Source organism: Typha latifolia, chromosome 14 (genome assembly GCF_019914945.1).
Source record: "Typha latifolia isolate L0001 chromosome 14, TyphaL0001v2, whole genome shotgun sequence".
NCBI lineage: Eukaryota > Viridiplantae > Streptophyta > Magnoliopsida > Poales > Typhaceae > Typha > Typha latifolia.
The window spans coordinates 475,274-497,944 of record NC_133099.1 but is presented as its reverse complement, the minus strand read 5'-3'; the positions used below and the strand labels follow the sequence as shown (position 1 = coordinate 497,944).

At 37.9% G+C, this 22,671-nt stretch overlaps 5 protein-coding genes across 8 annotated transcripts; 2 read left to right on the top strand and 3 right to left on the bottom strand.

The window, feature by feature from the left end:
• Positions 1 to 513: 513 nt before the first annotated feature.
• LOC140801465 (glutamyl-tRNA(Gln) amidotransferase subunit B, chloroplastic/mitochondrial) lies at positions 514 to 4,732 on the bottom strand. Of its 2 annotated transcripts, XM_073156604.1 has the most exons (10): positions 4,552 to 4,732; positions 4,315 to 4,367; positions 3,418 to 4,085; positions 3,084 to 3,293; positions 2,372 to 2,512; positions 2,072 to 2,275; positions 1,777 to 1,974; positions 1,616 to 1,684; positions 1,122 to 1,238; positions 514 to 1,012 (listed from the first exon to the last, which is right to left on the bottom strand). In XM_073156604.1, exons 3-10 carry the CDS (start codon positions 4,060 to 4,062, stop codon positions 932 to 934), a joined length of 1,665 nt encoding a protein of 554 aa, XP_073012705.1. In that variant the 5' UTR covers positions 4,063 to 4,085; positions 4,315 to 4,367; positions 4,552 to 4,732; the 3' UTR covers positions 514 to 931. The 2 variants fall into 2 exon arrangements, with proteins under 2 accessions (XP_073012705.1, XP_073012706.1); XM_073156605.1 differs by lacking the exon at positions 4,315 to 4,367 and having other exon boundaries at positions 4,552 to 4,713.
• Positions 4,733 to 7,493: 2,761 nt separating this feature from the next.
• On the top strand, positions 7,494 to 11,508 carry LOC140801312 (protein neprosin-like). The gene is made up of 7 exons (XM_073156343.1): positions 7,494 to 7,951; positions 8,039 to 8,125; positions 8,245 to 8,502; positions 8,899 to 9,072; positions 10,141 to 10,194; positions 10,317 to 10,463; positions 10,913 to 11,508. Exons 1-7 carry the CDS (start codon positions 7,745 to 7,747, stop codon positions 11,288 to 11,290), a joined length of 1,305 nt encoding a protein of 434 aa, XP_073012444.1. The 5' UTR covers positions 7,494 to 7,744; the 3' UTR covers positions 11,291 to 11,508.
• Positions 11,509 to 13,432: 1,924 nt separating this feature from the next.
• On the bottom strand, positions 13,433 to 15,425 carry LOC140801294 (large ribosomal subunit protein eL21z/eL21y-like). Its single transcript, XM_073156324.1, has 2 exons — positions 15,081 to 15,425; positions 13,433 to 13,872 (listed from the first exon to the last, which is right to left on the bottom strand). The coding sequence occupies exons 1-2, from the start codon at positions 15,315 to 15,317 to the stop codon at positions 13,615 to 13,617; spliced, it is 495 nt and encodes a 164-aa protein (XP_073012425.1). The 5' UTR covers positions 15,318 to 15,425; the 3' UTR covers positions 13,433 to 13,614.
• Positions 15,426 to 15,688: 263 nt separating this feature from the next.
• Positions 15,689 to 16,754, bottom strand: LOC140801302 (uncharacterized). The gene is made up of 2 exons (XM_073156330.1): positions 16,177 to 16,754; positions 15,689 to 16,061 (listed from the first exon to the last, which is right to left on the bottom strand). Exons 1-2 carry the CDS (start codon positions 16,583 to 16,585, stop codon positions 15,817 to 15,819), a joined length of 654 nt encoding a protein of 217 aa, XP_073012431.1. The 5' UTR covers positions 16,586 to 16,754; the 3' UTR covers positions 15,689 to 15,816.
• Positions 16,755 to 17,283: 529 nt separating this feature from the next.
• On the top strand, positions 17,284 to 22,650 carry LOC140801388 (uncharacterized). 3 transcript variants are annotated; one of them, XM_073156484.1, is made up of 13 exons: positions 17,337 to 17,477; positions 17,550 to 17,643; positions 17,729 to 17,818; positions 18,053 to 18,130; positions 18,297 to 18,371; positions 18,710 to 18,762; positions 19,092 to 19,242; positions 19,973 to 20,083; positions 21,179 to 21,305; positions 21,461 to 21,561; positions 21,657 to 21,792; positions 22,211 to 22,263; positions 22,453 to 22,650. In XM_073156484.1, exons 1-13 carry the CDS (start codon positions 17,380 to 17,382, stop codon positions 22,534 to 22,536), a joined length of 1,251 nt encoding a protein of 416 aa, XP_073012585.1. In that variant the 5' UTR covers positions 17,337 to 17,379; the 3' UTR covers positions 22,537 to 22,650. The 3 variants fall into 3 exon arrangements, with proteins under 3 accessions (XP_073012587.1, XP_073012586.1, XP_073012585.1); XM_073156485.1 differs by lacking the exon at positions 18,053 to 18,130 and having other exon boundaries at positions 17,295 to 17,477; XM_073156486.1 differs by lacking the exons at positions 17,729 to 17,818; positions 18,053 to 18,130 and having other exon boundaries at positions 17,284 to 17,477.
• The last annotated feature ends 21 nt before the right edge of the window (positions 22,651 to 22,671 follow it).

The window sequence follows — 22,671 nt, the reverse complement described above, 5'->3', positions numbered from 1 at the left end:
TATTTCAAGCTATCATCAAGATATCTTCTGTACTGAAACTGAAGAAGGTAGATATTTGATAAATGTAATAGTAAAATACATAGGAAAGATAATAAATGCCAAGTAAGCCAGCCAAGCGTATATTTCTGATAGATATGTAGGACATTTTTGGTCCTTTTGGATACCATTACAGAAAATATTTCATAAAAGAATTCAAGCCTCTATTATATTTCAGGACAGGGAAAATGCTGACTTTAAGTTATTCGTCAACAAGTCCATATCTGATCCAGCCAAATGGAAAACTGAAATCATCACATTCCAATATCTTTTGCATCTATCCTCTACATATATAAGTTACAAGTGGGCAACCCAACAATAGATGAGAATAAAGCAAAAGTAAAGACTCTTGATTGCAAATTGGAGGACAAAATGTATAAAAGGTATCTGGGTTTAGTTCATCAGAAAGAAATTAAAACAAACTTGGATTGAAGAAGGATGATAAAAGCAAAATGGATCTTATCCTAACAACTGATGTCACTTGAAAATTAAGATCATGATGAGGAAATAATTTACACTGAAATTTGATCCTTACACGAGGTAATATTTGACCGTCAGCAAGAATAGAACTGAAAAAGATTAGTTCAAATAATTATACGGCCACTATTCAGATGTCACTGAAGGATTACCCTAGGAACAGCTTATCCCTCTAGTGGCAGGCTAAACACCTTAAAGAAGAAAATTTGCAATGAGATCAATGCACTGAACCAGGTGAAATGACACTGTTCAATGTACTAACCACTGCATACAAACATGTTAAGTAACCGTCATGTCATTTATATCCACGTCGCATCATATTTTCCTCAATAGCAGCTTGCTTATACATACTCATTTAATAATTATAGAATGCCGTATGCTGATCAATATATGTTTTGCCTTGCACCATTTAGCCTTCTCAGCTCCCCGCATTTAACTTATCGACGAGTATCTTGTTCAGAATTACAGGATTAGCCTTTCCTTTTGATTCTTTCATCACCTGAAAGTATTATAAGGGCATTTCAGAACTTGCAATAGCAAATGTTGGAGTAAAACCTGAAGTCATCTAATAACATAGGAGAATAGTGGATCTCCTATTATTCACATACCTGACCAGCAAAAAAACCTTGCAACTTGGTTTTGCCCCCACGATACTGTTGAAGCTGCTTGGGATTCTCTGCAAGAACCTTATCCACCAACGCTTCTATTGCAGCTGGATCTACTATCTGTAGATCCAATAACAAGATATGAGCTCTTGCAGAACTAAACCATAATTCTGTAAGATGATCCTTAGTGTTGACTATTTTGGGATTTGATCATTGACCACAACTATAACAGAATCAAGAATTTTAATCAAAAGAATGTTATTATAATATTATAGAGATATAATGCTACAGATGTTCATTTACTTGATCCGAACGTTGAAGAACAATAATAAGGAATTGTTCTAGTGTTCCTATGGCTAAAATGTTATGCAAGAACTGTCTACAGAATCCAAAAATCAAACCAAAATTTTGCATGTCAATAGAGATGGAATGCATAGTAAAATGTGACACAGAGAACAAATGTAGGGAGTTCATGTCAATAATTTAAATAGATTTACCTGAACCAAATCTTTCTCCTTTATCAATGATTTAACAGTTCCACCTTTGGATATAAGCTCAGTTAATATCTGCAAGTCACAGATTATTAATTCTTGAACAACAGGACCTATTAGAATCGAACATTTGGGGCCTAGATTAAGTGGCAAAATAAAAATAATACCTCCTTCCCTATCTTTCCACTAATAGTTCCCTTTTTAATGGAAGCTATTAGTTCAGAGAGTTCTTGAGGTGTTAGTTTGATTTCACTAATTGAAAGCTTTTCATTTTTCAGAAAAGCTGCAATATCACCCATAATCCAATTGGCAGCCAACTTTGCATCAGCACCGTTCCCAACAGTAGCATCAAAAAAATCAGCAACCTGAAAAAAAAAATCGTTGCAGTTTGACGCTTTAACAGATATTATGGAAAATAATCTTAAATGTTGTAAGAACTATAAATTTATTGAAGAGACTTACACTGTTATCATTAGCAAGGAAGAGAACATCTTGCATACTGAGTCCCATTTCCTCATAACGTCTACGCTTTGCTTCGGGTAGTTCAGGCAGTGACTGACGAATTTGGTCAATATACTCCTCAAAGAGAACAACTTCAGGAAGGTCAGGCTCAGGAAAATATCTGTAATCAGCAAGCCCTTCCTTCTTTCGCATTGTAACAGTTTTCTGAATAAGCAGTTTGAAAACAAACCAAATAAACTACACCAATGAAGCAAAAATGAGCCTATAATAGATACAACAAAAGCAAATACTGGTATAAACCTGAGCACCATCATCCCAAAGGCGAGTTTCTTGGACAATTTGGTCAAGCTGGCCCTGATTATTGAGAAGAATCTGCCTTGAAATCTCAAAATCTATTGCACGGTTCATTGCAGAAAAAGAATTCATGTTTTTTATTTCGACCTGCCAACAAAGTAACAAAAAGCATTTCATATATCATTTCTAGGATAAATGAATTACTCTTCTTCGTATGCTGGAAATAATAAAAAATAAGAACTTGCAAGAGAAAATTACTTAATATGTTCCAAAATAGTCTCTCCGACGATTATCAATGTTTTCCTCATCATGACTTACAAAGAGATGTAAGTTAACAGGTAACCAAAAAAAAAAAAAAAAATCAGTTCCAATGGTCATTTCAAATAATATAGGCCAGTGGCAGTGAATGTATGATTAAGTTCTGGATGCAGATAACCTAATAACTGAGTCCAATTTCCTCAATTGTAATGTCAAATTCATGTGAATTTATTCAAATTCAGAACTCCAGAGAACTGAAACTGTACTTCCTGTTCAGGGTTTCTGCAAATGAGAAAACTATCCAGATTACTCTTTTCTTGTACCCTTGTTCATTTGTTAATGATCACCAGGACTGCTAATTGTCAGCTAATGCAATCATATGTAATCAGAAAGGACCACTGTGAGTTGTACAAATTGTTGTACTAGAATTAGGATAGTTAAAAGATTGAGATCTAGTTACCTTTGTCCCAAACTCCAGTTGTCCAACTGGTCGAACAGAAACATTTACATCACAGCGAAGAGAACCCTCCTGCATATTTCCATTACTCACCCCCAAATACCTAACTAGCCGCTGTAACTCAGCGGCATACTCAGCAGCCTCAATTCCAGTTCTCATATCCGGCTCAGAGACAATCTCAAGCAAAGGTACCCCTGCTCTATTGAGGTCAACCTGCAGTACAATCACTATTCTCTCAATTGATTATGAGCATTTTGGAGCTTGCCAAAGGAAGAAATAGCTGATAAGTATTAAGTTGACAGAAGATGTGCAATGAGAATAAGTAGTGTTAGTGTACCTGAGAGTAGCTTCCAGACTCAGAATGAAGTAGCTTCCCAGCATCTTCTTCCATATGAACCCTGGTTATCCCAAACCTCCTATGCCCACCACCAAACTCTAGTGGAAGATCCACATCAATGTAGCCTCTCTTTGCTATGGGCATATCAAATTGAGATATTTGATAGCCTTTTGGAAGGTCGGGATAGAAATACTGCTTCCTATCAAACTTGGAAGTCATAGATAACTCACAATTGAGTGCAAGACCCAATTTCACGGCAAACTCAACAACTTTCGAGTTCACAACCGGCAGTGTTCCAGGGTGCCCCATACATATGGGGCAGATAGTTGTGTTGGGCTGTGAACCATAGAGGTAGGGGCAGTTGCAGAAAGCCTTGGTAAGGGTAGAAAGCTGAACATGAGTTTCTATCCCAATGACAGCTTCGTATCCTTGCATCTTTTGCTCTGACAATTCTTTGGTAGCCATTTGGATAGATTTTGAAGTTGTTCTGCTTTCATTTGTTTGGAGACTCTCTGCACGCACATTAGACAGTGTATTTGGGCGTTGCAGTGTGCAGAAAAGAGCACCATTTCTTCTGGAAAGTAGAGTTGATGAATTGAAGAAAAGATAGTTGGTTCTGATTCCTCGGAAAAGGATCAAAGCCATAATAACCAGTGATCACATGAAGTCTGCTCCAAAGAAGAACATATTAAGTCAATTAGCAAGCCAGAAGAAGCATCAAAAGATGAAATCTTGTACAATAAATTCTCTGGTAACTAAATTTCATCTCTACTATAACCAATGCACGTCCAGAAACAGAAGAAAAGTTGGGATTTTGGAGGAAGCCCACTTGATAACTTGGTCTCGCATTGCATCTTTTATCAGTAGTTGAAAGGAAAGCAGAGAAAAATTAGTTACCGAATGAACTCCAAATGTTCTCTTTCCGTTTTCCTCTATGTTAATTCTCCCAACTAAAATACACATAAAATCCATCATCAAGAGCAGAATATAAATTAAAAGGTGAGGTTTTCATGAAGTTCCAAGTGATAATCCATTACAGAAATTCTATTCTTGGGGAAAAAGAAAAAAAGGTAGAGGAGAAAAGAAGAAATAGATGTCAGGAGAACCCAAAAGAACTTGTTCCGAGAGACTTACAACTAGAGGAAGAAGGAGCGCGAAAAAAAGCTCTTTGGATTCAAGGTGTGGATAGAACTCCACTTCCACACGAACGGCGACGAATCTTATCGCCCCCTCCTTTCGTCCTCGAGCTTCGTCGGGTTTCGCGGCGTTCGCATTTGATCGACAAATATGCGGGCCGAAATCAACCCATTGCGACGGGTGGAGTCGTACAACAAAGCGGCCCAAATAAGGCCAGATCCACAACTTTAATGGGCCTTACCCAGTTCAAAAATGGGTGTGTGCGTGTGTGTATATATATATATATATATAAATATTTTTTTTAACCGTTAACTTATGGATGAAAAAAAATATATAATAAAATTGGTGTTTAAAACATTTTTAATATTTTAGTGGATCTATGTGCCACCAAAAAATATTAGGAGAGTTACATAAAAAAATATAATAGTACAGGTCAAAGTGTAATTAACTCTTAAAATAATAAAAATATAGGGTTGAAACTGCAATGAATATGTAATACTGGGTGTGAAATGAAAGTTTTCTTATTTCTTTATAGTAAGTTGACATTTGCACATCAAAAAATTATCTGATGGCAAATACACCCTTAAGTTATTTTTTATTGAATAATATTATTTTCAAAAAGATACTTATATAATATAATCTTTTTTTAATTTTTTTTTATCAATGAATGTAGGAGAACAAAGTGAAACAAATAAGTCAGAGAACAACCGATCCAGTGAAGAACACCGTAAGAATAAAGCATCATCAACACGACTAGTTCTACCTAGAAGTATAATCGACCCAATCCCTGATTAACTTGAATTAAAAACAATTTTAAACCTAAGTTTGAATTGAAACTACAAGAGTAGGTTTCTAAGCAATCTAAAGCCCAAGATTACTTGTTCCTAATCTTAGCCCATATAATTTGCAAAAGTGGGCCAAAGCTTGTCCGCAATTAACTAATAATAAGGTATAATTTATGGATGGCAAAATCCAAAGGCCATTTCTCAATGCAGGGCTGCTCAAAGTTTGAGAATTCTAAAGTCAAGAGGGAATCTGAAGCTTGGAATCACTCGAATATAAAATATTTCCTCTGACACACCTCGTGGATTTTTCCTCTCTAGACTATGATAATAATATGTTTGTTTTGATAAGATTAGTATAATATTTTCTTTAGACGTCCAGATTAATGAGATTTCTGCAACTTAATTCTATTTGCTTCTTTTAATCGTTATACAAAGATACGTATTGTCAATTGAAAAATAGATCGTGTGATTAGATTACAACAAGCCCATTTCATTATTAGCAATAAAAGTGTTGGATTTGTAGAATTAATTTGTTTAATATGTATGCCGATCGAAAGATAAGACGAATAGATATGCAGGAAAAAGCCCGATAAGATGGATTTATCCGAGAATATATTATTATGCTCCAAAAAAGTCCCGAGGGTATTGTCGTAAATTTGCATGGATTTGGCGCGTGCGTCGCGCCGCGGGCCGCGGTGTCTTCTCTTGCCGTCTAAGCGACGTCGTTACTTGGAAGAGCGCGAGCTACGTACGCGTAACAGCTTACCTAAAAGAGCGTGAGAATATCAACTTTTTACCTTAAAAAGAATTTTTTTTTTCTTCTCCTCCTCCTCCTTTAATTTTTAGTCTCTCAATCCACCACTGTGGCCGTCCGATGCCAGGAGTGTCTCCCACACCGACTTCATCTGGACCACTCATCTGTGGGAAAATGTGGGACCCTACTTGCCAAAGTTATAATCAATATTGCAATGGTAGCTGAGATATATAAACCCTCATACAAGATATCCAAACATGTCAACAAATATTATAAAAAAATCATTATAAAAGACGTAGAATTTGAGCGGACAAAATCAATGACCTCAGATTGACCGCATGAAGTCAGCTCACACTGGATCCCAATTCTGTATTCAATAGCCATTAGCTAAAACATTCTCGCAACAAGGTATAACCATTAGCTAAAATAATAATAATAATAATAATAATAATAACTTTAGTAAATTATAATTAGGCCAACCTTTCTAAGTATAACAAATATATAGTAGTAGTTACTTTATGCATGTAGTGGTAGGTCCTCGTATCATTAACACGGCTGCATGCTGTAGTACTCATGGATATAAAAGCAAGCCAGAGAGAGAGAGAGAAGGGTTGTCTGATTGTCTCTGGTCCACGAAAGACACTAAAAATGATAAGTAATTAATTAAAAATAGGCAGGAAGGAAAGAATGGAAGCCTCTTGCCTTGCCCAAAAGATTCACCAAAGACTTTCTCTCTTTTCTTAGCTTAGTAGCTTAGCTTTCCTCGCCTTCCACTCCAAACTCCTAGAACCCCCAAGATGGCAATATAAAAACGAATAAAAGACGACGCCCACCTATGCCAAAGCACTGTTATAAGGCAAGCCCACCGTCTTTATGGGGGTAATATTTATGTCTCTCAGCTCTCCCATTCAAGTTGTCATTAAGATTTTAGGTCGGTAGGTCAAGCTTTATTTAATTATACTGTGCCTTGAAGCCTCCCTCTCTCCCATCCTCTCCTTTGATACTTTTAACTCAGTTTATAGCTATAAGATTTGATCGATTCAATTAAACTGAGGACAACGCATGTTGTTAGGAAAAAGAGTTCTTGATGACTCTTTCTAGTAACTGAAATATTCTCGTAAGGTTTGGATTTCTCAATTAGACCTTTCATTTTATGTGGTATGATCATATAAAACGGGAAAGAAATAAAAGTCTTTCTATATTAGTTTATGTGGTAAATGGAGAATCACAATGAAATAAGAAATCAAATCAATTATATTTATAACATTCTTTATTTGGCATTATGACCGTATTTCCTTCACTCGTTTTACAGGTGCAACTGCATAAGGATTAGCTTTGATGGGCACGGTCATGATTGTGGCTTCCATCTACAAGTTGTAATGCAATTAAAGAAGGCCTGAGAGAGAGAGAGAGAGAGAGAGAGAGAGAATATATATCCAACTCTACCAAGAATAAGCAAGTTAGAGGAGAGGTCCTTTTCCTTGGCTCCTGTGATGTTTAGGATAGCTCTGATTCATGTGCGGTCTTTGTTATTAATACTACTAGTTAGAGATTTTAAAGGACCTCCTCCTCCTCCTCCTCCTCCTCTCTTCTATCTATCTGTCTGTCTATTTGAGCACTAAAACATATGTTGCTTTGAAAGGGGAAGTAGATGAGAGGTAGCTCAATGTCTTCTTCCCTCCAATCTATTGCTTCCCTTCTTCTTCTACTACTACTACTCGTCTTCATAGATGGTGATGGGAAAAAGGGCGTCTTGGCTTCTAATTCTGCTAGCATTAGGCGATTTTCCACTCTTAAGTTGGCTAGAATTCAGAGACACTTGGAAAAGATCAACAAACCAGCAGTGAGATCCATTGAGGTAAGTACACAAGTCCAGTTATATGATTCAAATTTACCCGTTCATTTTAAATAGTGTTGACGTGGTTTCTTCTTTACTTTTGTGTAGAGTCCTGATGGAGATACCATCGACTGCGTTCCCCAGCACAAGCAACCAGCCCTCGATCATCCTCTTCTAAAAGATCACAACATTCAGGTTCAATTTACTTTCCACTTGATCACCATGAAGAGCCTCTCAAGATATATACATACATATGTATATATATATGTTCCTCTATTAGCTAAGATTTGATTATATTGTGAATTGTTATACAGACAGTAGCACCTAAGATGCCGAAGTTCCAAGGCGGCCCACAGCCGAGAAACTACACCACGGCGGCGGCGGCCAGAAGGGCTTGGCAAGCGTGGCACCACGTCGGACACTGCCCGAAGGGCACGGTGCCGATACGAAGAACAAGAATGGACGATGTCCTCCGAGCCAAATCTTTGTTCCACTATGGCAAGAAGCAAGCCAAGGTTTCAGTTGCTAGGTCTACTGATGCCCCTGATGTGGTCAGTGGCAATGGCCATGAGGTATAATATATTATCTCATGTTCCTTTTTTTCTCTCAATTTTCAACAATTATTGGAAGAAGTTAGCCTAGAGCTAATGGAAGGAACATTCAAAGGTTATACTGTTCTAGACTTCAAAACAAAGCAATGAAGTCTATTGAGAAGGTTGGTGGGAAGAGGAACTGAGTAATAAATGGTGGTCATTTCTATTTCTCCATTTCCTTGCAATTCACATTAAAACCTTTTACCCTCTATGATGGTTGAGCTCAGAAGAGCATGGCATTGAATGAACTCCATGGCATTCAATTAGGTAGTGGAGGAAGCTATCATGGCTATATTTCTTTTTACACCTATTACATATACATACGTATATATATATATATACTGATTTATTTTGACCTTGTATTGGTATACATAGCATGCAATAGCATACACTGGGTCAGATACAGGAGAAGTCTTTGGGGCAAAGGCTACTATTAACGTCTGGGAACCATCCATTCAAGTGGCAAACGAGTTTAGTCTTTCTCAGATCTGGATTCTCTCGGGATCATTTGATGGCTCAGATCTCAATAGCATCGAAGCTGGATGGCAGGTAATAATTTCTATTTTTTTTTTCCTTCTTCTCTTTGAAGTTTGCACCTTATAAATCTTTGTATCTTATCCTAAGTTCATAATAAATGAATGCCATATCAAATAATTCCTTACTCAATTCAGAATATAATTATTACCATAACAAGTATCTGATCTTTTATAGACCCACTTCTTTTTAGAAGTCAAATAAAGATGATTTTTGCCAAACTTATTTCAATGCAAAACTTAGAGGGCTAGTGACCACAGTGCCATTGACATTTAATCACCCCACCATTCATGGAGAAATTGGCAGAAGAACTTTTAAGACCTTTCTAATCCTTTGCCTAATCACATGGTATATATATATATATATATATCTAATGTTAGATGTTTAAGATTTAACTCATTTAATAGAGCTATTTATTGTTAACCAATGAGATGATCAGAGTGGTAGCACATGGGTGCCATAAATGTGATGATGCATAAGGTCAGATAATAATGTGCTTTACGTATATAATAATAATGTCAAAGCAACATAGAAATATTAAAATCCTTAAGTGAAAACCTTATTGCATACCTTAATGATGCCAAGGCCTATTTAGAAGATCTTTGCCAGCAACATAGATGACATCCATCATCTAATCTCTCTTAGTCATGATCATGATACCCCACAACAGCATCATTGCCATGTTCACATTCTGACCAAGTTAATAATTTCAAAGGCATATCTACTAACATCACTCAGAAACCCTTAGTTACCTTAGTAACTCTATCTTCCTACATATCCACATTAGGGAAAAAGATTGAAGTCAGACCACTCAATTAATTGCTGAGTCCTTGTTCAGAATCATCATAAAGAATAATCAAGGAATACTAGTGTAGAGTACCTTTCATCATCAAAGATATGTCCCATGCATGAGATAGCTGAGGACTTAATAGGATGGTCCAAGTAATCTTCAAGATATCTAAACAATTGATTCAGAGTTGAATATATGGCACTTGAAAATCCTTCTGTAGAACAATTTGGAGTCACTTGAAGTTAGTAAAGTTTGGAATGGTCATCTGAAGCTTTGTATTTCTTTCTAGTCAGGTCAGCCCTGAGCTTTACGGAGACAGCAGGCCAAGGCTGTTCACATATTGGACGGTGAGACATCCAAAACTTGATTAGATTCCATTGTTTCTGCAAGCAAAACATATAAATTTCTAATCAAAATGGAATGGCTTGATGGTGAATTCATTGCTAGTTTCATGCTTTTGATGCCACAGAGTGATGCATATCAAGCAACAGGTTGCTACAACATTCTATGTCCAGGATTTGTGCAGACTAACAACAGGATAGCCATTGGAGCAGCGATATCTCCGGTGTCGGAGTACTCCGGCAGCCAATATGACATCACCATCCTCATATGGAAGGTATAAATTTCTAACGTTTGCCACACAAAAAAGAATATTAACCATGAATCTAGAGAGCATGGCAATTTTTTCATGCATCCTGTTGTTAAAGTGGGGTCTTACCATGTTATGGCTGTAACAGGGGTAACAAAGTTACATAACTTTTAATGCATACAACAGCAATATGACATGGCAGAGCCTGAGAAGATTGATTGTACAAACTTACCATTAATTTCTCCACAATGCAATAAATTCTAGCATCTGCCCATAAATGGCATCATAACTGATATACCTACTCTATGCATTATCTATCCAACAGATATTTCTCCACCTTCTTTCCATTTGAACATCAAGTTTGAAAATGTTAGAATTTACGTGCTTAAGAAAGGGGAACTTTAAACTAATAAGAATTGGCAATTAGGCTACAGGACCATGCATTTGATTGACACTGGAAACATAATACTGTTCAGGATCCAAAGCTTGGTAATTGGTGGATGAGCTTTGGGGACAACATGCTTGTTGGTTATTGGCCAGCTGAGCTCTTCACACACCTCTCAGACCATGCAACAATGGTGGAGTGGGGAGGAGAGGTGGTGAACATGAGAACCAATGGCGAGCACACCTCGACGCAAATGGGGTCGGGTCACTTTGCGAGCGACGGCTTTGCGAAGGCGAGTTACTTTCGCAGCCTAGAGATCGTCGACTCCGATAACAGCCTGACTGCAGTTCAATCCATCTCAACTCTTGCAGAGGACACCAATTGCTATGACATCCAGAGTTATTCCAATGCAGACTGGGGGATTCACTTCTACTATGGAGGACCTGGGAACAATCCCAAGTGCCATTGAGTTCATGTTGCTAGTTGCTATTCTTTCTTTCATGGAGTGAGGTTGATCACCAAGCCTCACTACATTAGTCTGATATGAATGTACTAATCCAGTGGTCTTTCTAAGTTTCTTAATTATTTTGGACCCCATGGCAACTGCTATGGGGGTTTTGTCCCTCTTTTGTTGCAACTAGTGTCTCATACATAATATATATATTGTGCAAAGTTATTCTTCGATCAGTTTGAGAAGTTTTCACACCGCACCTGACAAAAAGTAATGGAAATTAACAAAGGACTATATTTTCGAACCAATTGACATCAAAAGCTTAAACCACATGCTTAATTAGAAACATCTTATAGAGAGGTATAGGTAGGACAATACTGGCGGCAAATGACATCTGTTCCTCCTCACTAGTCTCGTTTTCTTTTTCTTCTTTTTTGGTTAACAGTATCAGGAAGAACAGCTGGTATTCTGAGTACAAACAGTCTCTGTACACTCCTTTAAATTTCTTTCTGATAAGAATAACAATGCAGAATATATGGCATTTTGACTCATTACTGAGACTTGGGAGTGCAGTTAAGAGTCTTCCTCACTCAATCCTTAATTAAGTAACATAGGCCCATATGCCCATGGAAACAAAATTTACTACTAAGTGGGCATGGCTTTCCGGACCTGGTTGCTGTCAGGCAAAGAAATAAACTTGTAATGTCAAAGTCAAGGCCAGGTGAGGAGGGTTGGGAAGCACGACAAACAGCCCTGATTAATTACCAATGGTTGTGGGAGTGAATGCTGAAGTAAATAGATTAGTACCTTTGTGTGTAGGTGGGGCAGAGACAGCAATATGCTGTCAGGTTTGTGGGGCTTTGGGGTGGGTTCTTAAAAGTTTAATGGCTACTTGCCTAGATGTGGAGGTGTGTGTTATTGGGGAGAAGAGAGGAAGAGAAAGTGGAACAGGAGAAAGACGTGGTGAAGTGTGTAGGTAGATGCTTTCTCGCTGTTGTTTTGTTTCTCTCCTTCTGTTCTTTGCTCAATCATCATAGCAAATGAGTTCAAAAAATTAATAAAGCTGGTGTGATTTTAGGAATAATAAGAACATTCACCGAATTATAAATTTGTGCCGCATCCGGCGACGAGATTATCATCGCCGCAGACTTCAATGGTGGTGACTCAGGTAAGAGAAAGCCCATATCAAACATCACCTTAAGGGCAAACCCGGCGACTGCATTACTATCGGTGACGAGTTCTAACTCATGACAAGCAGAGAAGCTCAATAACTAGTTGATGGGCTGACCGTGATAAGTAGTTTGGGCCCTTATCAAGAGAGGAAATGGAAGCCCGTGACGGACATCTTCTTACGACCGAAGCCGGCGGCTTCATTTTTTATCGCTGACGAGTTCTACTGATTGCCGTCGATAGAGAAAGAAGCATAGCGACTGGTTTATGATCAGAAAGGCCTGGGACGAACTTTTCGGGCCAGTTCTAGCCTGTTCAGAAGGGTACTCATAATTAAGTGTGAGTGACCCTATGATCTTTATCTCTATCTCAATGAGTATTTATCTCTATCTGATGAAGAGTAATTGGTCATTACAGGCCCTGCAACGGTGCCACCTAGAAAATCCCCCACATTTCAATGGAGCTTAAGACAAATGAAGCAGTTTAGCCTTTTTATTTTTCCTAATTCGATTGTAATTAATAAATGCCATACCTGATATGAGCAATCAAAACCTACTTTGTGATACAAGGAACCTACTACAACTACTATAACGAAGGTCAAAGGTGAAATATATGTGTGAATATATATATATATATATATATATTGGCAGTGATCTCAAATATTCAATACTAACTTTCCCTCATTGGAAACCCAAATAAAGGGTACACAAGCAAGATGAAAAAAGAAACCCCCCAAAATTATTGACTAACCATGAGAAACTGCAGACACCAAAAGCCAAAAGAATAATCATGCAAATTCTACCTGCAGCTTTAGCATTGTGGTGAAGACGATAAATATTTACAATTAGTGGTTTTCACGAAAGCGTAAGAACAGTTATCTCTCAAAGAAAATTTGGATGACTTGTATCAGAAAGTTTCAAATAGATCGAGAACTGAAAGTGATGAGGAAGCAGCACTAAAACTACTAAAAGAAAAGGAAGATTATAAGAATGAGAAAATTCCACAACATCTAACATTTAGTTACCATAAGCAAGTCAATAGTATATCTGGCGTCGATTAAAAAGATACTCCTTGAGTTGACAAAATGCTCAAAACAAATAAGTAACAACATTCCACAACTTCCAAAAAGCCCAAAAGGGGGTAAAGACCTAGTAAGATGAAATAATGGCAGCTTAGTAACCACCCTTCAGATCATTAACCACATCATATGGAATAGGAGTGACGGTCTCGAGTGTAGCACACTCAACCATGAAACCAGGTTTGGGAGCTTCGGGTTGCCGCTTCGTGCTGATAACTTCACCGCGTGCCTTGGCTTCTGCCTTCAGCTGATCATTCTTTTTCTTCCTCAACTGGAAATCTTCGGTGCATCGGGAAGGCAGGACATGCTCCACACGAACATGAATCCTCTTCCTGATAATTCTATTACCAACCTGACCAATTACAAGTATCCAGTGAAATTATAATAAACAAGCCAGTACAGTAAAGAAGCTGACAAGTAAAAGATGAACACCTCTAGAAAAAGTATTACTAACTCACATCCTCTGATGAACTGGTTTGATATAACTTACATGTGAAAGCAACAGATGCAACCACTCTCCCCTCACATTCATTTAGGTACTATACGACTAAAGAAAACAAATATTTTTTGAGAGAAATCAAATTACAAAATTTACAGGAAAAACAAAAAAGGTCACAAATTAAGAGTTGATAGTTGACAAACATTTCACTAACTAAAAGTTCTAAAAGAAAATTTTAGATGAATACTAAGACAATCAAGCAAGCTAACTTTGGATGCAGACAATTCAAACCAACTGAAGTAAATCTAGATATCTTGTTTACCACATAGCAGTTAGCATAAATCAAAATAAAAGTTAGCATGTAAAGAAGTTAAATTCATCTTATACAAACATAGGTGATGAAGAATTAAAATTGAACTGCCAGATAGTGTCTTCTATAGGAGTCCAAGAGGGCATCAAATAACTAGATATAACGGATTGTTATCTGCAACAAGTAACTGTCTATCCATCATTTTATTTATGAATTCCCCGTATCCTTCAATCCCCCTCAACTGTCAATTTTTGAACTCTTGCATCTTCTATCACTTAGCATTAGGTTCTTAATGCTACAAAAGAGCCAAAAACAAGGTAACAGGAATTTTGAGTCGAGTTTCTTCGATCCATCATCACAGTTAATTACTTCGTATAGAAATCTAAACAGCATGAAACGGTCGTTTAAACATATGTCTAGTCTTTTTTGGCTTCTTTTTCAATCAAATCTGTCTAAACTTTTCTCTTATATCTCTAGGCATTCATAGAAGCAACACCTCAATCAACCAATCAAAATACCTTCCACTCCTAACGAGATTAAAAAAATCTACATCCCAATGCAGGCATCTATAGAAATCCTTCTACTTCCACTATATTGCTCACAGAAGTCAAGAACTCTCGCCGATGTTACTGTAACTGACTAATCCGACCTCGAATTCGAATCAAAACACTAATCACTGGTAAGTTATACCAGCAACATCGAATCAAACCAAAATCATAATATCGAAGAAAGATCTCAGCTATTATTCCGGCATCCATCTCGATCTGACCAAATAAACGCTACTGATTCGAATCAAAATCTAAACACATACCTGTTTGTTGATCTCGACGCCGATGGCGCGCTTGGTGACGTTCCAGACTTGTCCCGTGCGGCCGTGGTAGAACTTGTGGGGCATGCCCTTGTGGACGGCGCCGTTAACCTTGACGTCGACGTAGTCCCCGATCTTGAACGTCCGCAGGTAGGTCGTCAAGGGGATGTAACCCTTCTTGCGGAAAGGTCGGGCGAAGAGATCTCGAGTCCGAGAACGGAGACCATGGCCGGCCGGCATCGCCGCCTAGGGTTTTGGTAGTGGAGGCGCGAAAGAGAGAAAAGAGTGAAGACGAGATAGGGTTTGGGAACCTTTGGGCAATTTATAAGGAGACTATGTGAGTGGTCCTTTTTACCCCTCTCTCTTGGTCTATGTATTTAGAAAAGGCCCAAAGCCCAACAACTAGGTACGGCAACGGGTTATCGGGTCGGATCTATGCCGGATCTAATGTCACGGATTTGGAACCTCAACCTCTCTTTGGATTCTCTCTCTCTTAAGATAGAAAACTGGATCTTAAAAAGGTTTCTATGCAATTGATAATTGTGTTTTCTTAGTTGGGCTGGCTTAAATATTTAATTTTAACGCAAAAAAGGAAGAAAAAGCAATTATTTCATATGAAACTATAATTAAATTTATTCTGATATTTATGATTGCTGAAGATTTTTGAAACAATTTAGTTCCAATATTTCCAACATAGAGTTTTAAATCGACTGCAACTTCTCTCACTCTCTCTCTGAGTTCAATTTTTCTTCCAACTCATCAACCTTCTCGGCAGGCAAATTTTGCTTTGATTCCTTCTAGTGTTGCTGAGAATTCTGTGGCTCTGGCGAAGTATATCTATCTCCCTGTCCCTTCTTATTCCCTCCTTCTCCATTGCTTCTATTTGTTGTCTGAGTGATTCCATGGAGTCCTCCTTAGCTTTCAATTTCTTCTCAAGTCCTTCGACAAGTACTCCTTGCTCAACTCCCCAGCACAATCTCTCCCCTGCAAAAGAAACCACTGTTGTAAGTTAAGGGATAAGTACAGTCTAAAACACTCGTGAATTAACTATTGCTCACTTTTTCTTTTTTTTTTTAATCTCAGAGTAACTTAATTTTACCTTGATGAATTCTCTGAATGAGGTCGTCGAGCTCGGCCTTGATGGCGAGGTAGAGCTGCTTCCACTTCTCGACCGCCGCCTCTCGCCGCGCTTGCTCCGCCTTCATACGCTCTACGAGGAAGTTGGAGCGCAACTCCTCCGGAGTACCTGCTGCTAACTTGTCTTCTTTCTCTTCCTTCCATCTGACCAACCTCAGCCTAGCGATCTCCTCCTTGTCCTTCTGCCACTCTTGCATCCACGCCTCCTCCTTGCATGCAAACAACGTTACGTAGTGGTAGAATGCTTGCACCTCTTGCTCTCTCGCACGCCTCATCTCCTCTATCTCTTCCTCCAGGACTTGGATTTTGGCCCTCAAAACTTGGCGTCTCTCATGGTGCTTACTGTTGAACTTGCTAAGTGCAAGACCCATCGCTAGCAACTCTCCTCTATGAGATCACTCTATTGGTTAATTTTTGCTGGTGATAAGGAGTCGCGAAGAATGTGGTGCTAGTTTGTGATTCTTTGGATGGTGATGGACAGGGAGAAAAGAACACACCATTAAAACCATTAATGGAATTAATTGGGATGCCAGCGTGATGATCAACGTTTGACTAATTGTGTTAGTCCGGCCCTTGCCCCCCCCCCTATATATACCTAAACCTCAGTTGACATAATTACATGACCAGAGCTAATAGGCATTATTTACAGTAGGCCCGATGATTTCGGAACAAAGCCCGACTATCACGGATCGATTGACCAGTTTGCCATTTTAAAGGGAACTTTGTAAAAACACCCTATAAATTACTAAACTATTATGGGTGTTATTTGGAACTTTCCCTATTTTAAATGGCATTCTTTTTGCTGGGTTGGGCTAATAGATATTTTTAGCACGTGATGGGCCTAGTGGCCCATTAAAGGAAAGGGCAGATCCGTTGTAGTAGATGATCCGATCGCCTGCAGCGCAAAATGCAGGAGTATCGTACAATTCGGATAGTAGTGTTAATTAAACCAATAATTTAGAGGCCAACGATCAGCAACATTAAATTCCTACGTCTGTGGATGCAGCCGATCAACTCCAAGACTTGTAACCCGAATCTATATGTTATCCACACCCCCACCACACTCACCACTCACTAAAATCAGATATCATCACTTTCCAACGCCCCCCAATTTCCGATTTGCTCACTTTCACGGGAAGTCGCAATACGAGGTTATAAAAGTAAGATGATGAAGCTTGCTCCCATTCTTCCCTGCTACAACTCCCATTCATTCTCTTTCCTCCCTCGAAGCTTCTCGAATACTAAATCAACAACCCTTCCAAGGTTTCTCTCCTCTCCCTAGATCTCTAGATCTCTCTCTTTCTCTCTCTATTTCGTGTACATGGCTGCTTGTAGAGCTGAGATGTCGTCGTCGTCGTCGTGGGCGGTGGAGATGGAGAAAGCTGCGAGCTCGCCGTCTCTTCCGCCTTTCCCGGATAAGCGGGTCGTGGTAAGTACCGACTCTTCCTCGATGATTTCTGCTCTGACAAGTGAGCTACTTCTCACTTGCTGAAGCTTGACTTCATCTCCTCAAGTTGGGATGCGGGGCGGTGTCGGTGGATTACTTGGCGACCGTGGCGTCGTTCCCCCAACCCGATGATAAGATCCGAAGCTTGAGCCTTAAGGTATCTTTTGACATCAATCTAGCGCGAGTGTACAATTTTGTTGCATTAGGTCCTTAATTTGCAATTGAAATGTCGAGTTTGGTACATTTCCACTAGTCATGTCAACCAGCGAGAATGTACGTGATAGATCTTTACTTCTTCCATATCTAGTCTTCTAAATTTAGGAGAGATGCTTGTTTACTTGGTTGAATCGGTTTAGAATGGAAGATTCTTCTTAACTTGTTATGTAATCAGGTAGAAGGAGGAGGGAATACAGGGAATGCATTAACCAGTGCAGCTCGTCTAGGTTTGAAACCTACGTTGATTTCCAAGGTTTTGTGTTATTCTCATTTCTGTAGGGCTAAAATTTGTATATGATTTTCTTTGTTATTCCTGTTAATTTTTTTAAAAGATTTGGTATTGGAATTATTTAACAAATGATGTCTATTATTATTTGCAGATATTCTTACTGATGGGTTTTCCTACTCTCCATCTGTAGGTAGCTGATGATGCACAAGGGAGAAATGTGCTAATGGAACTTCAAGCTGATGGAGTAGATGCTTCTCATATAGTGGTAAATGCCTCTTTGTTTAGATTGGCAATACACTAGTAAAGCATTTTTCATTATTGTAGAATGATTTGTACTTGTAGAACACATTTTCTTCTCTATGTTCTAATATGTAAAGCATGAATTTTTTACCTTTAGTTATAAAGCTCCTTCTGTTTTGATGATATAATGTACGGATGTAACTCAAATTGAAGAAGAAAAGAAGAAAACCTTGCCGACATAGTGAATTAGAAAAAATTCACCAAAAAAGAAAATAAGTTTTTGTTAAAATATTTGATACACATTACATTTCTGAATCATCACATTATTTGGATTTCTTCCTTATTTCATTAATCTTTTTCCAGGTAGCTAAGGAGGGCAATTCACCATTTACCTATATAATAGTCGACAACCAGACGTAAGATCCTTTCTTATTTTCCATTTTGCAATTTCAATATGCTTTTAAATTTGTGATACAGTCCAAGATAATCTGGTCTGGTGTATCACTAAAACTGGTTTAGCTAAAAGTATTGCATGGTTCTATCGTATTGAAGCTATGTATGCAAGAAACATCATGTTTTATGTTTGAACTTTGAACTGACCTCAATCCTAAGGCATGTCACAAATTGCTCCTTATGCAGATTATGTTTATCTCATATGGCAGTAAAAGATTAACATTCTATGGTGGGAGCCTATTTGTTGAAAAGGAGATATCAGTTCATAGTATTTTCTCTGTGTGTCTTCCAGGAAAACTCGTACTTGTATACATACACCTGGTTACCCTCCGATGCTACCAGAGGATCTTACTAAGACTAGCTTGTTTTCTGCTTTGGAAAATGCAAATCTTGTCTACTTTGATGGAAGATTGCATGAAACTGCTCTAGTTGTTGCTGAAGAGGTAATTTTCACTAATTCTACCAGCTAAGCACTTTTCATTACCTCCTCATTTTGTGTTGGTTGATATTTTAATTGTTGCAATGAGGTAACTCGATTAACTCCATCTGCTTCATTATGTGTTGGTTGACCAGCTGACTTGGATGAAAGTTCTTACCAATTATCAAGCAATTAGTTGCGTGTAGTATAAGAAAGCATACTTCATAATTTTTCAGGCTTAGTTGTTTCACACCAGTTCACTTTACTTCAAGATCTAAAATATAATGCAAAATAAACTGTACTTCGAAGGGCCACCTTCTCTACTTACATCGATCTTTTCCTATTGACCACACATTATTTGCCACACTGGCTGAATAATGGCTTTTGTCTTTCTTCAAGGATTGAGCTCTATTTTCTATTCCAAGAAAACTCTACCTCTAAGTGCTACCATCTCGACTAACAGATTGACATCTGGTTCATTGCCTGATATGTTAGAACCATAAAATTTATGTGTGCCTTTGTCTTGAGACTTGAGTTACCTTAATTCTAATCCACACTTAAAAAAATTTCCCTGGTTGAATGGCATATTGTTCGGTTTGTTGCCTGATTTGTTGTAGCCATGAAAAACTCTTGCATGCTTTTGTCCTGAAATATCTTAGTTCTAATATACCCTTATATATCTTATCTTCTTTTCTTTCTTCCTTTTCTCTGCTTACAAATGTGATATATCTGTATTATTGAATCCTCCAGTGCAGGCAAGCCAAAGAAAAATTCCTATTTTAATTGATGCAGAAAGAAAGAGGGAGGGATTAGATGATCTTCTTAATTTAGCAACTTTTGTTGTGTGCTCGAAAAGATTTCCTCAGGCAAGCAGATTCCTTATAGACAAATTTCAATGGGTTTCCCTACTATTTTTGCTCATTTACTCATGATGCTGCCAAGAATTATACTTCGACCATGTATGTAGCTTATGATTTTGAATTGATAGCACCGTCATGAACTCATAATTCATTGGTTTTGGGTAGTTTTTCTCTAGTAATGTCATTATGGTATTGGAGTGAAACACACCTTAATAGCAGATGACTTCTTAAATCCCGGGAGAAATAGGAAGTTAAGGCTCAGTCAGCAGCCTCAAGGTGCTGACTTGTTCTAAGCATCTTTGTCATACCCAGAGTTGGCAAACTTTTCTTGCTTTATATGTAGGCCAACCAATAAGTTTTACTTGTCTCTGCTAATCATTTTCCATGGATTATGCCCTCATCATTTTTAGACATATCCGTTGGCGAGCTTATAGCCTTATACCATTACTTGACATTTGATCTTTCTAAATATAATTAAGTGTAAATTACAATTAACCCATATGTGGTTTTGCTAAGAATCAAACTACTCTTCTGAACTTTTATTTGTATCGCTTTGCCTCCTTGTGGTTTAGTTTAGTGTAAAACTATTAACATGTCTATCCAAATTTAACAGAAAAAATACAAAAATAATTAAATTTGAGAGAATTTTTCTACTATAATAAATATTAATTGATGGAAAGTTAATAGTTTCACATTAGTCTAAACTATATGGGGCAAAGTGATACAAATAAAAATTCAATCGATGATTTAGTTTTAGACATAACCAGAAAGATTAATTTGAAATTCACCCTATAATAAAATATCTAAACCACGAAAACAACCTCCATTAGTTGCTGATTTAGAAAGCAAGTTATGCAGCCTCCATTAGTTTTAGACATAATCAGAAAGATTAATTTGAAATTTACCCTATAACAAAATATCTAAACCAAGAAAACAACCTCCATTAGTTGCAGATTTAGAAAGCAAGTTATGTACCTGTTTTAATATGCTCTGATGATATTACTTTAGGTTTCATAGAAACTTGGAAAATTGTTTGCATAAATCATTACAAAATGGATTACTTTAATTTTTTATTTTATTGATTATGCTAATATTATACAGGCTTGGACGACAGCATCATCTACTCCAGCTGCTTTAGTGTCCATGCTTTTAAGATTGCCTAATCTAAAGTTTGTAATTGTGACCCTTGGAGAGGAAGGTTCCATAATGCTTGAGAGAAGCGTAAATGGTGAGTGGCAATAGTTATACTTTGCAGCATCGTCTTTTATCAGTTATGTATTTCTAAAATGAAGGACAAGAACAAATATCATTATTTTATTGGGTTTAATAATGAAATTAGATATCCAAGTGTACTGCTACTTAATGGTACCTAACGCCTAACAGATGCTTCTGAGAAGGAGGAAACAGATGTAGAGAGTTTACTAGAATCACTAAAGCAGAACATTGATGCGAGTGCTACCACTCCGATGTGCATTTCTTCAAAGGTATACTTCGGAAGAAAATGATTCTTCATATATTTTCTTTATCTAGGTTCGTGCAAAATGTAATAGATTCTGATCTGGTGTGTATGTCTTTCTAGAGTTTGAGGATTAGTGCAGATGGTATTGGTGCAGTGAGTGGGAGGTTGTTTCTAGGCACAGCGGAAGTGATACCTCCATCAGAGCTCGTTGACACCACCGGTGCTGGAGACGCATTCATTGGAGCAGTCCTATATGGTTAGTGGATAACATTCTTATCTTTTCTTTATTTACAACTGTGACTTGAACCATAGAATTTTCTTTGCTTGAACCAAAATATCTTAGTTTCTTGTGTAAACTAAATCGAACTGGATGCTCCGTCTGGAATCATCTGATTTCCTTTTGGATGCACAGAGGAGAAGGTACATGATCTAACACATAAATATCTACTATAATATGTTATCACTTTCATTAACCACCTCCTTCAAGGTGATACCTCTAGCATTAATTTAATATCTTGGAGTCACGACACTATCTTTTCATCACAAACTCAGAATGCTATTTTTAGTTCCATCAATCAAGGCCTCGGTAGGGATTATCTTTGATGTTTTGTTAGGTCACTTGTGCTGTTTTATCTCATGACCGGTGTACTGATTTCTTTCTTTTATTCTATTAGGTATATGTGCCGGCATGTCACCTGAGAAGATGCTGCCTTTTGCTGCACAAGTGGTATCCCACCTTCTCCTTCTATCCACTATCTTTATAATACTACTGTCAAGAACAAGTGGCGACGCTTTTTTTTATTAAACTTGCTGATGGTTGACATCAACTAAGTGCAGATAATCTGCAGAATCCTCGATTGTACATATCTTGTGAATTCTACTCTTAAAGCCGATCTTTTTTGGCCATTGGTTGCAGGCTGCTGCTGGGTGCAGAGCTTTAGGTGCCAGGAGCGGTCTACCTTGGCGTGCGGACCCGCGGCTGGCTCCCTTTTGGTCATAGAAGACTTTGCCCGTGGTGTTTGTATGAGATGGGAATCTATTGACCTTATTTGATGGAACACTTAAAGCTTCTGTATGACTTTCATAATATATCTAAGAGGACAAATTACACATACCATGTGGGATGGCTCGATTA